The 13,382-nt window shown below is 40.8% G+C and overlaps 1 protein-coding gene across 1 annotated transcript in view; it reads left to right on the top strand.

Moving 5' to 3' along the window:
- The first annotated feature begins 12,541 nt into the window (after positions 1-12,541).
- Positions 12,542-13,382, top strand: part of LOC145445078 (uncharacterized) — a 32,579-nt gene continuing 31,738 nt past the window's right edge. Inside the window, exons 1-2 of the mRNA XM_080323168.1 lie at positions 12,542-12,966; positions 13,028-13,173. Of these exons, the coding sequence (XP_080179294.1) occupies positions 12,866-12,966; positions 13,028-13,173 (247 nt within the window). The 5' untranslated portion in view covers positions 12,542-12,865. The remainder of the gene's footprint in view (positions 12,967-13,027; positions 13,174-13,382) is intronic.

Below are 13,382 nucleotides of genomic sequence, written 5' to 3'. Positions count from 1 at the left end.
TTAGTAACACTATATCAACATCATCGAGTTGTGTGAATAGATTTACATGTGGTCTTGTGGTTTTAATCGAAGTACACAGCACGGTCTAATGTAGAGTCATCTCTATTGTACAGCAACTCGGTAATCGAAATGCATTAAAATTTAAACAGCGATCTTGTATCATCAAGCAAAAAATATGTTCACTCTCGCGATACTCTGCACAGGCCGTGTAAATCCTTTTCACACTCGTAATAGTATCCCAACGGCTACCGGCGACAACGTTTAACAACACCAACGACACTAAACATACGATACCTACCCAAGTAAAATTTCCATTTTCACCTGGAGGTCGACCGTTACCTGAGTAAAAATACCATTATTCTTAGGAGATTTATCGATTAATCAGAGTAACAAAACATTTTCACTTGGGGGTCTATCGTTTCCAAGAGTAACAAGCCCCCCTTTCCTTTGGAAATCGATTTTTCCCTGGGTAACAAACCTTTTTCACTTGCAAATATATTTTCCCCCCGGGTAACAAACCATTTTCACTTGGAAATATATTTTTCCCCGGGTAACAAACCTTTTTCGCTTGGAAATATATTTTTTCCCTGAGCAACAAACCATTTTCACTCGGCGGGTCGTCGTTTACCCGAGTAAAAACATTACTTTCCTTTGGAGATCTATCGTATACCCAGAGTAACAATACTTTTCACTTTGGGTTCTATCCTTTCCTAGAGTAACAAAACCCTTTTCGTTTGCAAATTTTTTTTTTTCCCTACAACAAGAAACCATTTTCACTTGGAAAAATACTTTTACCTAAAGTAACTATCCATTTTCTTTTGGAAATATATTTTCTCCCTGGGTAACAAACCTTTTTCGTTTGGAAAACTATCATTTACCTGAGTACCAATACCGTTTCACTTGGAAATCTATCTTTTCCTTGGGTAACAATACCATTTTCGTTTTGAAAACTGACCACCACACCGGCCAATTTGATATTTTTGTATATTGTTACAACAGACAGTGACAAAATATACACCAACAACGACTCCGATACATTTGTGTAATCGCATACTCACTTGTTCTGGTGCATCCCATCAAAATCGACGGTTAGCCACACACACACACAATAACAATGCGCTATTTCGATATGACTGCGATGTCCGAGTTCGTGCTTTAGATTTTCCAGAATCAATCCGTCTAAAGTTGTAATCCCCCGACTTTGTTAACTGGTTGATACACGGATAACAATCTTCGGAAAATGTGGGAATGCATGCTACCCATCGTGCTAACGATTCCAGGTTACTTGTCAATAGTTTTCTCGCTCACCCTATACAGATTATACGTACAGGGATATGTAGCGGTAATCGGTTTGGTCAATACATATCGCCCCATTCAGTATGGAATTACAAACCGAATACAGGTCAGTTCATAACCGGATCCGGATATTCAATGCAAAGCGATAAAGCAGAACCAATGACCAAATGTAATTAAACATGTAGATTCACAACCCTTGATTTTTTTTCGTGAAAAATGACAATACATATCGAATATATATTTACGATTGTTCAACTCTACCAAGTATTCACGTAAATGTGGTTTATGACATTACATACAATGTGTCGGTGTACGAATGTTGGGTGTTTATGCACACATCGGTATGACCTATAGACAACATCATCATACCCTCCAGGACTTCGTTATTGCATCGCGAGGTCAATAAAATCAATTTTGTATATTCAATCGGTGGCATAGACGACGGAAGGCTTGGAGATCCAATGTAAAATTCGGACAAACTTACGGGTATATTTGTCCATCTTGGTTATTCACTCAACTACCTTTGGTGCTCTCGATACAGCGAACGGTACAGTATGCAACGCATATCATTAGAGTGATATATCCATAGGTAAATATGGGGCCTGGCCACAATAATTGTACGACGCCGACAGATCGATGCACGCAAGGTGTGGTTGAAAATAATTGTTTCATGTGTCAAAGAGACAGCACTCTCTCGTAAAGGTTAGCAGATGCCACAGAAACACACCTTGGATTACATTGTCAAATCGATTTCAAACTTAAACCGAATCATTGGTGTTGAGAGTAGTGATATCCGATTTTTCGAATATTCATATCGTCTTAGTGAACGATCGGTAACGACACTTATCATAAACATTATGAATATTAGTAATTCCAGTCGTGTCTATCTTGTGTTGTTACAAGTCGCTAAAACCATCGAGTGAATCAGTGAACGGATAGTAATCTGGGTTAAATCTCGATACAATTATTGTGGCCAGGCCCCATATTTACCTGTGGACATATCACTCTAATGATATGCGTTGCATACTGTACCGTTCGCTGTATCGAGAGCACCAATGGTAGTTGAGTGAATAACCAAGATGGACAAATATACCCGTAAGTTTGTCCGAATTTTACATTGGATCTCCAAGCCTTCCGTCGTCTATGCCACCGATTGAATATACAAAATTGATTTTATTGACCTCGCGATGCAATAACGAAGTCCTGGAGGGTATGATGATGTTGTCTATAGGTCATACCGATGTGTGCATAAACACCCAACATTTGTACACCGACACATTGTATGTAATGTCATAAACCACATTTACGTGAATACTTGGTAGAGTTGAACAATCGTAAATATATATTCGATATGTATTGTCATTTTTCACGAAAAAAAATCAAGGGTTGTGAATCTACATGTTTAATTACATTTGGTCATTGGTTCTGCTTTATCGCTTTGCATTGAATATCCGGATCCGGTTATGAACTGACCTGTATTGGGTTTGTAATTCCATACTGAATGGGGCGATACGTATTGACCAAACCGATTACCGCTACATATCCCTGTACGTATAATCTGTATAGGGTGAGCGAGAAAACTATTGACAAGTAACCTGGAATCGTTAGCACGATGGGTAGCATGCATTCCCACATTTTCCGAAGATTGTTATCCGTGTATCAACCAGTTAACAAAGTCGGGGGATTACAACTTTAGACGGATTGATTCTGGAAAATCTAAAGCACGAACTCGGACATCGCAGTCATATCGAAATAGCGCATTGTTATTGTGTGTGTGTGTGGCTAACCGTCGATTTTGATGGGATGCACCAGAACAAGTGAGTATGCGATTACACAAATGTATCGGAGTCGTTGTTGGTGTATATTTTGTCACTGTCTGTTGTAACAATATACAAAAATATCAAATTGGCCGGTGTGGTGGTCAGTTTTCAAAACGAAAATGGTATTGTTACCCAAGGAAAAGATAGATTTCCAAGTGAAACGGTATTGGTACTCAGGTAAATGATAGTTTTCCAAACGAAAAAGGTTTGTTACCCAGGGAGAAAATATATTTCCAAAAGAAAATGGATAGTTACTTTAGGTAAAAGTATTTTTCCAAGTGAAAATGGTTTCTTGTTGTAGGAAAAAAAAAATTGCAAACGAAAAGGGTTTTGTTACTCTAGGAAAGGATAGAACCCAAAGTGAAAAGTATTGTTACTCTGGGTAAACGATAGATCTCCAAAGGAAAGTAATGTTTTTACTCGGGTAAACGACGACCCGCCGAGTGAAAATGGTTTGTTGCTCAGGGAAAAAATATATTTCCAAGCGAAAAAGGTTTGTTACCCGGGGAAAAAATATATTTCCAAGTGAAAATGGTTTGTTGCTCAAGGAAAAAATATATTTCCAAGCGAAAAAGGTTTGTTACCCGGGGGGAAAATATATTTGCAAGTGAAAAAGGTTTGTTACCCAGGGAAAAATCGATTTCCAAAGGAAAGGGGGGCTTGTTACTCTTGGAAACGATAGACCCCCAAGTGAAAATGTTTTGTTACTCTGATTAATCGATAAATCTCCTAAGAATAATGGTATTTTTACTCAGGTAACGGTCGACCTCCAGGTGAAAATGGAAATTTTACTTGGGTAGGTATCGTATGTTTAGTGTCGTTGGTGTTGTTAAACGTTGTCGCCGGTAGCCGCTGGGATACTATTACGAGTGTGAAAAGGATTTACACGGCCTGTGCAGAGTATCGCGATAGTGAACATATTTTTCGCGTGATGATACAAGATCGCTGTTTAAATTTTTATGCATTTCGATTACCGAGTTGCTGTACAATAGAGATGACTCTACATTAGACCGTGCTGTGTACTTCGATTAAAACCACAAGACCACATGTAAATCTATTCACACAGCTCGATGATGTTGATATAGTGTTACTAAAATGAATTATTACCTATTTACACAACATAAAAATAACAATTCATGTCGTAGTAAGTAAGTTTCGTGAACTCGTGCTTGATGAAAACGAATGGTGACAAGTATGTGTTTGTGTTTGAGTGAAAAATAATTATTTAGAGTAGTGACAATTTGTGACCGACGAATGCAAATTGACCATGATATTACAATAGACGCTTTCGTCAACATAACGACTTGGCGCAGGAGAAACACTTTCACGTTTTTTCAATAACTGGATTCTCGAGACTTGTTACTTGTGTACCATGTACCGTTGATGACTATAACGGCCATTTTGTATGATAGTATGTTTTAGTTGTTTTGTTGCTAGGGTAATCACTTGATGATTCAGCACTTTTTGTCAGCAAAGTAGATTGATTTGTGTGTAAGATGTAAGCACCGTAACTAGAAAACATATGTACTCTGTTGTTGGAGTAGCTGATTTATTGCTATGACATGGACATATCCCGAATCCTTGGTTGGTTTGTTGTCTTACGAAAGATGAGGCGACCTCGGTGTCGTAAATTGTGTCAACTAAACCCGGATGGATACCACAATTGTGTTGGACTTACACATGATATTCGCATACTGTACATATACAAACTTTTGTGTAAACAACTCTGATGTTTCTGTTAATACTAGTTCTGTGTTGAGCTATTTGATTATTAAGATAAATGAACAACCATTCAGACAATAAAGGTCTTGAGGTATCGAAACAGTTTGAAAGCGTCACCAATCATTGTACAGGTTCGTAGCATGGGAATATCGAGTATTTTCGTGTAACATGAATATATTTCATATGCCTTCGGTAAGAAACGAGTTGCGTGGGGTAATCATACACAACCTACAACAGTTAAACTTGTAGCGTTTGATTGCCTACTTTTTATCAATGTCTTTGTGATGTTAAAAGACGGCTGAGTTTACATTTACATTAAGCGGAGAAACTCAAGAAATATGAGTATCAATATGAGTGGTATATTATTTTTCGCGATATGCAACCAATCTTCTAAGCATAACTTGTCAAAAATTTATCATGTCATAGAAACGCCGGTTGTTACGAATTCGAAAGAAATGTACTTCGATTATCACGATGATGGAAATTAAGATCAGCGCAGTATTTCGGAGGTGGATGTGTATCGTTTGGTATGTTCACTAATCACTAAATTTCGGTTAGTTAAACGATACATTTACAAGTTTACCGAAATCTTGATTTACAAATGACAGCTTGATGATGTAAAGCTCAACCACTCAAATGTGTTCGTTGCAAAGTATTTGACACAAACAACTTCAACTCACCTAGTACGCGTATGAGGAAGTATCGAACTGTTTTGTAGGCCTATGCGTCTCGATCATTGTCAATGTCTGGTCCATTATTACGTCACCAAGTATACCACTTCATATCAGCTGATTATCACTCGAGGGACTGGAATTACCATCGCCAATGTGTTTTCAACGAGTGAGTGAAAATAATGTAGTTCACATGAGAATAGATAATTTTGATCAACAACAACATTTTGAAACTGGAATTAATTTCAGCATTTCAATATTCTTTACTCGGTGCTCATTCAAAATTTCAAATGGGTTCGCGGGCCGCAAAATATGCGATATGCCGGAAGTGGTATGTTGTGAGCGTTCGTAGGATTTGACAAATATTTCACATCTTTTTGAAGTGTTAGTTTGCGAACGCGACTATTGTTGATATTCGGACCGCCGTGTACGCCGGCTCTGTGGCAAACTAAATACCCGAGAGCACGACTTACCGCCACCACCTATATCCGAAAACGTTAGCATGCGACCGATCCCTATCTCTGTAACGCTATCATGCAACCGGAGCCTATACCTGAAAACTTAAGCATGCCGCCGCCGCCTATACCCGAAAGTACGAATCAAGACCACGAGTTTTCATTACGAGTCACCGCCGCAGCCTATACCCGAAAGTACGAATCACGACCGCACCCATAACACGCAATAGCCGCTCGCCACCCCCGCCATAAGACGGAATAGCCGCATGCGACCGCACCCATAAGAAATAAGAGCCGCATGCCACCACGAGTTTCGCGGCACCTCACCGCCGCAGCCTATACCCGAAAGGGCGAATCACCAACACGAGTTTTCAATACGAGTCATCGCCGCAGCGTATACCCGAAAGTACGACTCACCAACACGAATTTTCAAGGCACTTCACCGCCGCAGCCTATACCCGAAAGGGTGCCATCATCACCACATCCATAAGAACTCATGGCACCTCACCACCGCAAGGGGGGTCTAAAAGGGTGCCATCACCACCCCCGGTTTTCAGGCACCTCACCACCCCGCCCATAAGAGCCCCATGCAAAAATTAGCCGCTCACGAGCGATCTACTATACTACTCCTAAGGCCGCATTCCAGGGCATAGCCGCAATGAACGATCTGGACGCAAAATACCTATGGTTAACTGTCCATATCCATTCCCTTTTCACAACGGCCTATTGTACGCACCGAAATCGCGAGTGGCAATGTTATGAATGGTTGCTCGGAGTGCATATTGTCGTGCGGAGCGCGAAAATTTTTTAGAGTGAGGTTCATGGCTGGTGAGGCACGGACCCCCACGCATACACACAAACACGCACGCACGTAAAGTACCTGACAAAGATAAAGAGACCCAAATACAAGTAAGACTAGTCGCTATTGTGCTAAATAGGCAAGTTAGACGGATAATAATTACTATCTCTTCAAGTACCGATATAAATTATTCGAAGCACATGAAGATAGAATCCTAATAATTTACAAATATTTTTTCAGTAAAAAACACTAGATATGCCGAATTTCGAAAGAAAATCCACTAGGACACTAGGTCAAGTGAAAATGCGCTAAATCTAGTGTAAAAACACTAGGAGTGGCACCACTGACTACAAACAACGACAACGCAGGCTACGTCAGTATAGCTATCGCATACCACAATTAAGGGATATAGGATATAGGTATTGCAGTCGAACACAGCATAAAGGCCACAAACAACGACAATGCAGCCTATGCAAGTAGCTATCACATACCACAATTTAACGTATATATGGATGGAAAATACATAACAGCTATATAAGTAAGGGAATGTATTTGCTTCGCATTACCTATTGGTCGTCGCTATACCATATAATTCCTACTAGACCAGTGGTTCTTAACCTTTTTTCCTCCAGCGCCCCCTTTCAAAAATTATCGTGCTCCAGCGCCCCCCCAACCTCATATTGCAAGGGATGTAATAAAGACAATGAGTAAAAAGGGGGGCCGTAGCAGCACTTCGTCAACCACCCTAAATGCGATTGCCTTGCGCACCCATAACGTGATAAACCAAACTCTGAAGGCTTTGCCCCCAAGAACCCCGTAGCGTGATCTCGATGGTCAGCAAAGTTTGTGTGGCCTGGTCGCCCTAGGTACCAAAATTTTCTATAATGCATGAATGAATAAGTGGTAATTACATATATAAGTCGCTATAAACTTTTTATCCTCTCAGCCCACGTAATCAGATTTATCAGTATCGCTGAGTGAGCTGTTGTATGGGAAAATAAAGGGCACGTAATTAATAATCAAACATATTTGAGCGTGCCCGTAGGTACAATTAATTCGTTACCAGGGCCGTAGCAGCACTTCGTCAGCCCCCCCCCAAAAAAAAACGTTGGTCTTGGGCCCCAAACTTCCGGGGGGCTTCGCCCCCAGACCCCCTTCGGCTATCCGCTATTTGCTGAAACTAGTCATCTACATTGGAATTCCATTTACTGAGGCAGCTATTCTCGCCTAGACGCGCGAAGCGCGAAAAATTTCACTAATTAATGATTGAATTGGTCAATATGATCGGAAATTGCATGTATATTGAGATCAATTTTCATCCTCTCTCTGCTCGTGTAAACAGATTTACCTGTAAAGCTGAGTGATGTGTGATTGAAAAGGTAGGACCCCTCAATAATAATTATACATCTTCGGGCGTATACCCGCTGGCAGGAACGAAACGGCACTTCGTCAGGCCCCTCGAAAAAACTTGGGTCTTGGGATCTCATAGGGTGATAAACCGACCGACCCCCAACACGTCGTTCGCTTTTGCCAGGAATCAGCTGTACTGTTTAGCGAGCCAGTGCGAAGCGCGAAAACTTTCGATAATTCATAATAAAATCGGTCATTAAGATCGGGAATTGCATATATATTGCTATCAATTTCTTGTCCTCTCTGCTAACGTTACCAGATTTACCGGTAGAGCTGAGTGAGGTGCAATGTTCCCTCTAAGCTGCGCACGTGCGCAGTGCTGACACGGTCTCTGCGCACAGAAAATCTACGTTGCGCACAACAAATCCGAAGTTATGACCTTTTTTTAGTCGTTACGCACTGTTGTCCAAGGGTCAGCGCAGACTGTGCGCAGAGTCATCAAAACTTAGAGCGAACATTATGAGGTGTCTTGGAAACTGTAGGGCCCGTAGCTGATGATTAAACAATTCGGGCGGGCGAACCCGTTGGTATGACTTCGTTGCATGATGTTATTTCGTGACCTCCTATCTGCTATATCAAAAAATATAGAATCGCCCAACAGGGATATCGCCCAACAGAATATCTAGTTTTAGATATCCCTGTCCCCCAATCGTACTAAACTAAAAGACGCACACGATTTCAGAGGGTATTTCTTCACTTGCATATAATTTTTCCCTGCCAGATGGAATTCGTCTTCTCGGGTTCAGATTGCCAAGACAGAAACATTCGGTGCCAGTCATTTAGGCGCTCATGGACAATTAAACCTATATGTCTTTTGTAGGCTATATATAACGAAGTTTTCGGTGTTAATTTACTCTGAATACTCATTAGGGATATGTCCTACCACCACATCATCTACTGCAAAGCCATTTTTCTCCAGCGCCCCCCATACCGCCCCCCTGAGCGCAGCGCCCCCCATATCGCCCCCTGAGCGTTTTCGCCCCCTTCAAAATCACCAGCGCCACTTGGGGGGCGCTGGAGGCAAGGTTATGAACCACTGTACTAGACTGTTGGATTCCGAAGTCGATAGCGCGTCTCACTGTGCTGCGATTGTCCAATTGTTAGCGAATAGTGCATGAAGCAGATTCGTTTGTGCCCAGAGGTGGTCAAAGTAGTCAAGAAAGCTACTCGAGTAGAAGTAGAAGTAGCGACGAAAAAATCTACTCAAGTACGAGTAGAAGTACTTCTTCCATAAGCAACCTAAAACTACTTGAAGTAGAAGTAGAATTGACTGACTTCAAATCTACTCAAGTAAGTAAGTAAGTAGTTGTGAAAACGATCGTAATTCTTTCACATGGATTGTCAAAAGGTACAAATGGAACTATGCGAAAGGTGCCTCGCTTGATTCATATTGATGCATATCAGCAGGAGGTATCACATTTTCGACAGCATAAGCATTCGTCCAAATCATGGGATGAAAATGATGGTATTGATTTTGAAATGCGATACTAATCCTCTGTTTACTCGAACAGCACGTTTTAGAAAATATCATATGGCGCCCTCCCCCATATTATAAGGCCCTTAGTTTAGTCGAAGAGCAATAAAGAGAAGTTGTACAGGATAAGGTGTAAACACTTTGCGCGATTAGTAAATGTTAACAAAAAATATGCAGGATCGTAAAAATGGCCATACTGTTTAGCTTTATTTCCGGAAATTAAAGGCATTACTACACTTGCTTTTATACTTCAACATGTAGGCTATGTTATCCAGACAAAAGAACTGATACTATAATCAGCACTCGAAGTATATGATACGATACTGGGAGTTGAAAGTGAAATATAAATACTACTTCTAGAAGCGGAGCATGTATTTCATGTCTTTTGTCCAGAAAGTTTCGAAGGTTGGTATGCTAAAACAGCTCTAAAACTGAAAATAAGTCAGGGTCCACTTTTTCAGATTAGGACACGCCATGGACTGCTAAAATACGATATGATAAGTAAATGCTAGATTGCGAAACTTCAGTTCCAAACGTTATGATGAGCCATAATATTATATACTGTGATGGAATATTTGATATGGCGAAGGGCGACAATGCGGTGTGAACGGAACCACGCAACCAGCTACCTAAATTATAGCCTATTCACCGCTACTATCGTAAAATACTACTGGTCACCCCGTATCCACTGCGTGCGCTATGCGCGACGAAAATTCAGGGCTTTATTCAAATTTTATGAAAATTAAAACAGCCCCGAAATTCCCCAAGCTATCTTTCCGTTTGGAGGATTAAACTACTTCTACTTGACAAACTGAATATAGCGAAAAGTAGGTAAGTAGATCACAAATTATTACGAAGTAGAAGTAGAAGTATCGAAAATCAGATCTACTTGAGTAAATACCAGAAGTAGAGGAAAACTACTTGAGTACTTCGAAAAAGTAGAAGTACTTCGTTACTGACCACCTCTGTTTGTGCCTCACCTGGCTATTGTTTTTCCGCGATGGCATTGTCTGTAATAATGCCGAATAGCACATTCCTTGGCGATTTTGGGGGGTTCTGGTGCTCTGACACTGTTCATATTTGGATTTTCGGAATCAGCGTGACTATAGCATTTGATTGATACCAGTTATCATGAATTCCGAGCTATTATGATGAATTGCATTGTCGCAGGTGAGGCACGACCCGCCCGTGCCTCACCTGTTCCTCACCTCTCCTTTCGCGCTGTATTTTTGAACAATGATGATGCAAATTGATGATGTTGGGTTTAGGGGGGTGGGGTAAAGTGGGATGGGATGGGAGGTTTGGGTGGTTGGGATAGGTTGTGGGTGGATTGGTTGGGTTTTTTTGGGTCGATAAATACAATACGATTTATCGCGCGAGCGTTTAGTGGGCTCGCTTAAATTATTCGGTACTCCGACCGTAAAAATGCTGCATGACGATGCCGACCTGGTTTGGTCTGTATATAACAAGGATTGGAAGCATATTCTGTCAAAGGAGCTATATTTGCTCTATATTTTCAATTGTCGATAATAATCGACTATGACGTCACAATTGAATATCCGTGACGCCATTACTTAAAAACATGTTTTAAAGAACGCCGTTGTTTTAAACATGTTTGTTCTAAATTGAATTTTGTTTTAAATGCAACCCTCACTGCAGCTAAGTTTTAAAATGTTGGTCAAATTTTCATGTCTACATGTTTTCGCGATTCCCGCGATTTATTACAGCCGTAAAGGCATATTTTTCGATCCGCGTCTAATCTCAGGATGCGAGGTCTGCTCACTTTCCATCTGTCACTTTCATTCGTTAAATAAGATTTTCGTGGTAGGACGTTCAGCACCGTGCAATGCTGCGGTCCGCGACGTCTTTCAGCCTAGGACATTGGTCCGAAAACACATTTGAGTTTGAGACTACTGCACTATTGTTCGAGGTTCAATTTGATGCAAACAAACGATGAACGCCCTGTGTGTTCGGGTATCTTGCATCTTGTTTGCGTACGGGGCCCGGTCAAGCAGTAAATTGCTGGCCGAAGTCGGGTTCATCTGACTATATAGCTATTTTGCCAACCGCTTGGCTGCCATTGTATTAACGCATCGTTTTTACATTTTATTAATAAGACCACTTTATCAGTTGAACTAAGAGCATATCGTTTAATTACTTTTCAATATCTCTCCTCCGCTAAATGATCATACATTTTTAGATATCCGTGATTCTATTCTACTTGAGTTGTTGACTAAATGAAAGTCTCTTCTTTATACTGCTGCGGAATGCTCACGGTGACTGGTCGCTGTCGTCATCAAAGTCAGTACAGTTCAGTGTTCGAGTGAAGCGAAATCTCAGACTCAACTCAAACAGTCTTCGAAATAATGAAGTAAAGATTCACACCAATGCCATGTCGACATCGTATTTAGCTGAGCAACTAAATCGGCGACATTTTTCAGAAAATGTTATTTCAGTCCGATGAAATTCCGAAGCAAAAGAAAAATTGGCTGTTGTCCTCTAAAAATCTCTGCACACTACAGTTGTAGAAAGATTGAATCCTCAGCAGCAGCAGGGGTGCTTAGAACTTAATCCTCTCATTTCAGTGATCAATATTCCGACATGTAGTAGGCTACACAGTACGAAACATAATTATATGTCATCTCTGTATACTACGCCTACCCACATCACGCCCCTTTTTCATCTGAGAGAATCGACCGACAAGATATCGTACGCACAAAGAATAGAAACAGCATTCGGTAGGCCGAAGCCGGGTCCAAACCGTCCTTCTCTAGTTTCTCGTTTGGAAGTATATGGAACGGCAACAGGCTTTTATTCATTATTGAAAGGGAAAGGAGACGGCTTTGATCGTGATTGCGTAATGGATATTGACCCTTGCCTTGACGCATATAGTGCTTTTTTCGGCCCTCGTCTCGTCTTGTCTGATATAACAGGTTTATCGAGCCATATGGTCTCAACTAAGTTGAGTTCACAGATGGAGTTACCACGAAATAGAGGTGTTTCAAGTCAAGTAGGCTATACACGAGGCTATAGCGAGTTGAAGATATAGGAGTTATATAATAAAGTTGCATCAGTATTATTCTAGCACGGATGAGACATTAAGTATAACATATGCGCTAACAATTTTCATACTCTTGTCAGTTTTATATTTACCTTGTAAATAAGTCTAACTTGTAAGTACCCAATACTATTGTTTGTACTATAAATACGGGTGTGCTATGACAGTAACGTATACGCACGAGGTTGCAAATTCTCGTCTGTGTGGATTTTCGAAACTACTTCTGCGATGGAACGGCAGCGTCTACAAGTTATTCTATAAGTAAGATTGCGGCTACATTTGCAAAGTAAGCGATTGGGCGAGGAAACGCGTGCATTTGCAGGGAGTTCCTCATATACATTTCACTTTACACGCTGCTGTCAATATGCTACCGTCACATCGACAACCAGGAGTTTCGCGACTACTTCGAGAAATTATGTCTACAGTTCCAAACATACACGGACTTGGTGCCGATAAGCTTTGTCCTAGGTGAGTTGAATATTTTTTGCAAAATAATGGCTTTGTTTACAATTTTCTTAAGCACCGCTGGTCTATTTCTGTATTTAGATAACGCTAAAAGCTGTTCTGTTCTCTACAGCCGGTGCTTTGTTTAGTAACATGCCACGCTTTGTTGTGACTGTTGAGTGTTGACACACTGCTCTATCGCAGAAATGTTCATAACATATCCATTCAATTCA

The sequence above is a fragment of the Botryllus schlosseri genome, chromosome 8 (genome assembly GCF_051294905.1).
Source record: "Botryllus schlosseri isolate E-star chromosome 8, Bs_hap1, whole genome shotgun sequence".
Taxonomy (NCBI): Eukaryota; Metazoa; Chordata; class Ascidiacea; order Stolidobranchia; family Styelidae; genus Botryllus; species Botryllus schlosseri.
The sequence above is the reverse complement of the archived record's forward strand: the minus strand, read 5'-3'. Positions and strand labels throughout refer to the sequence as shown.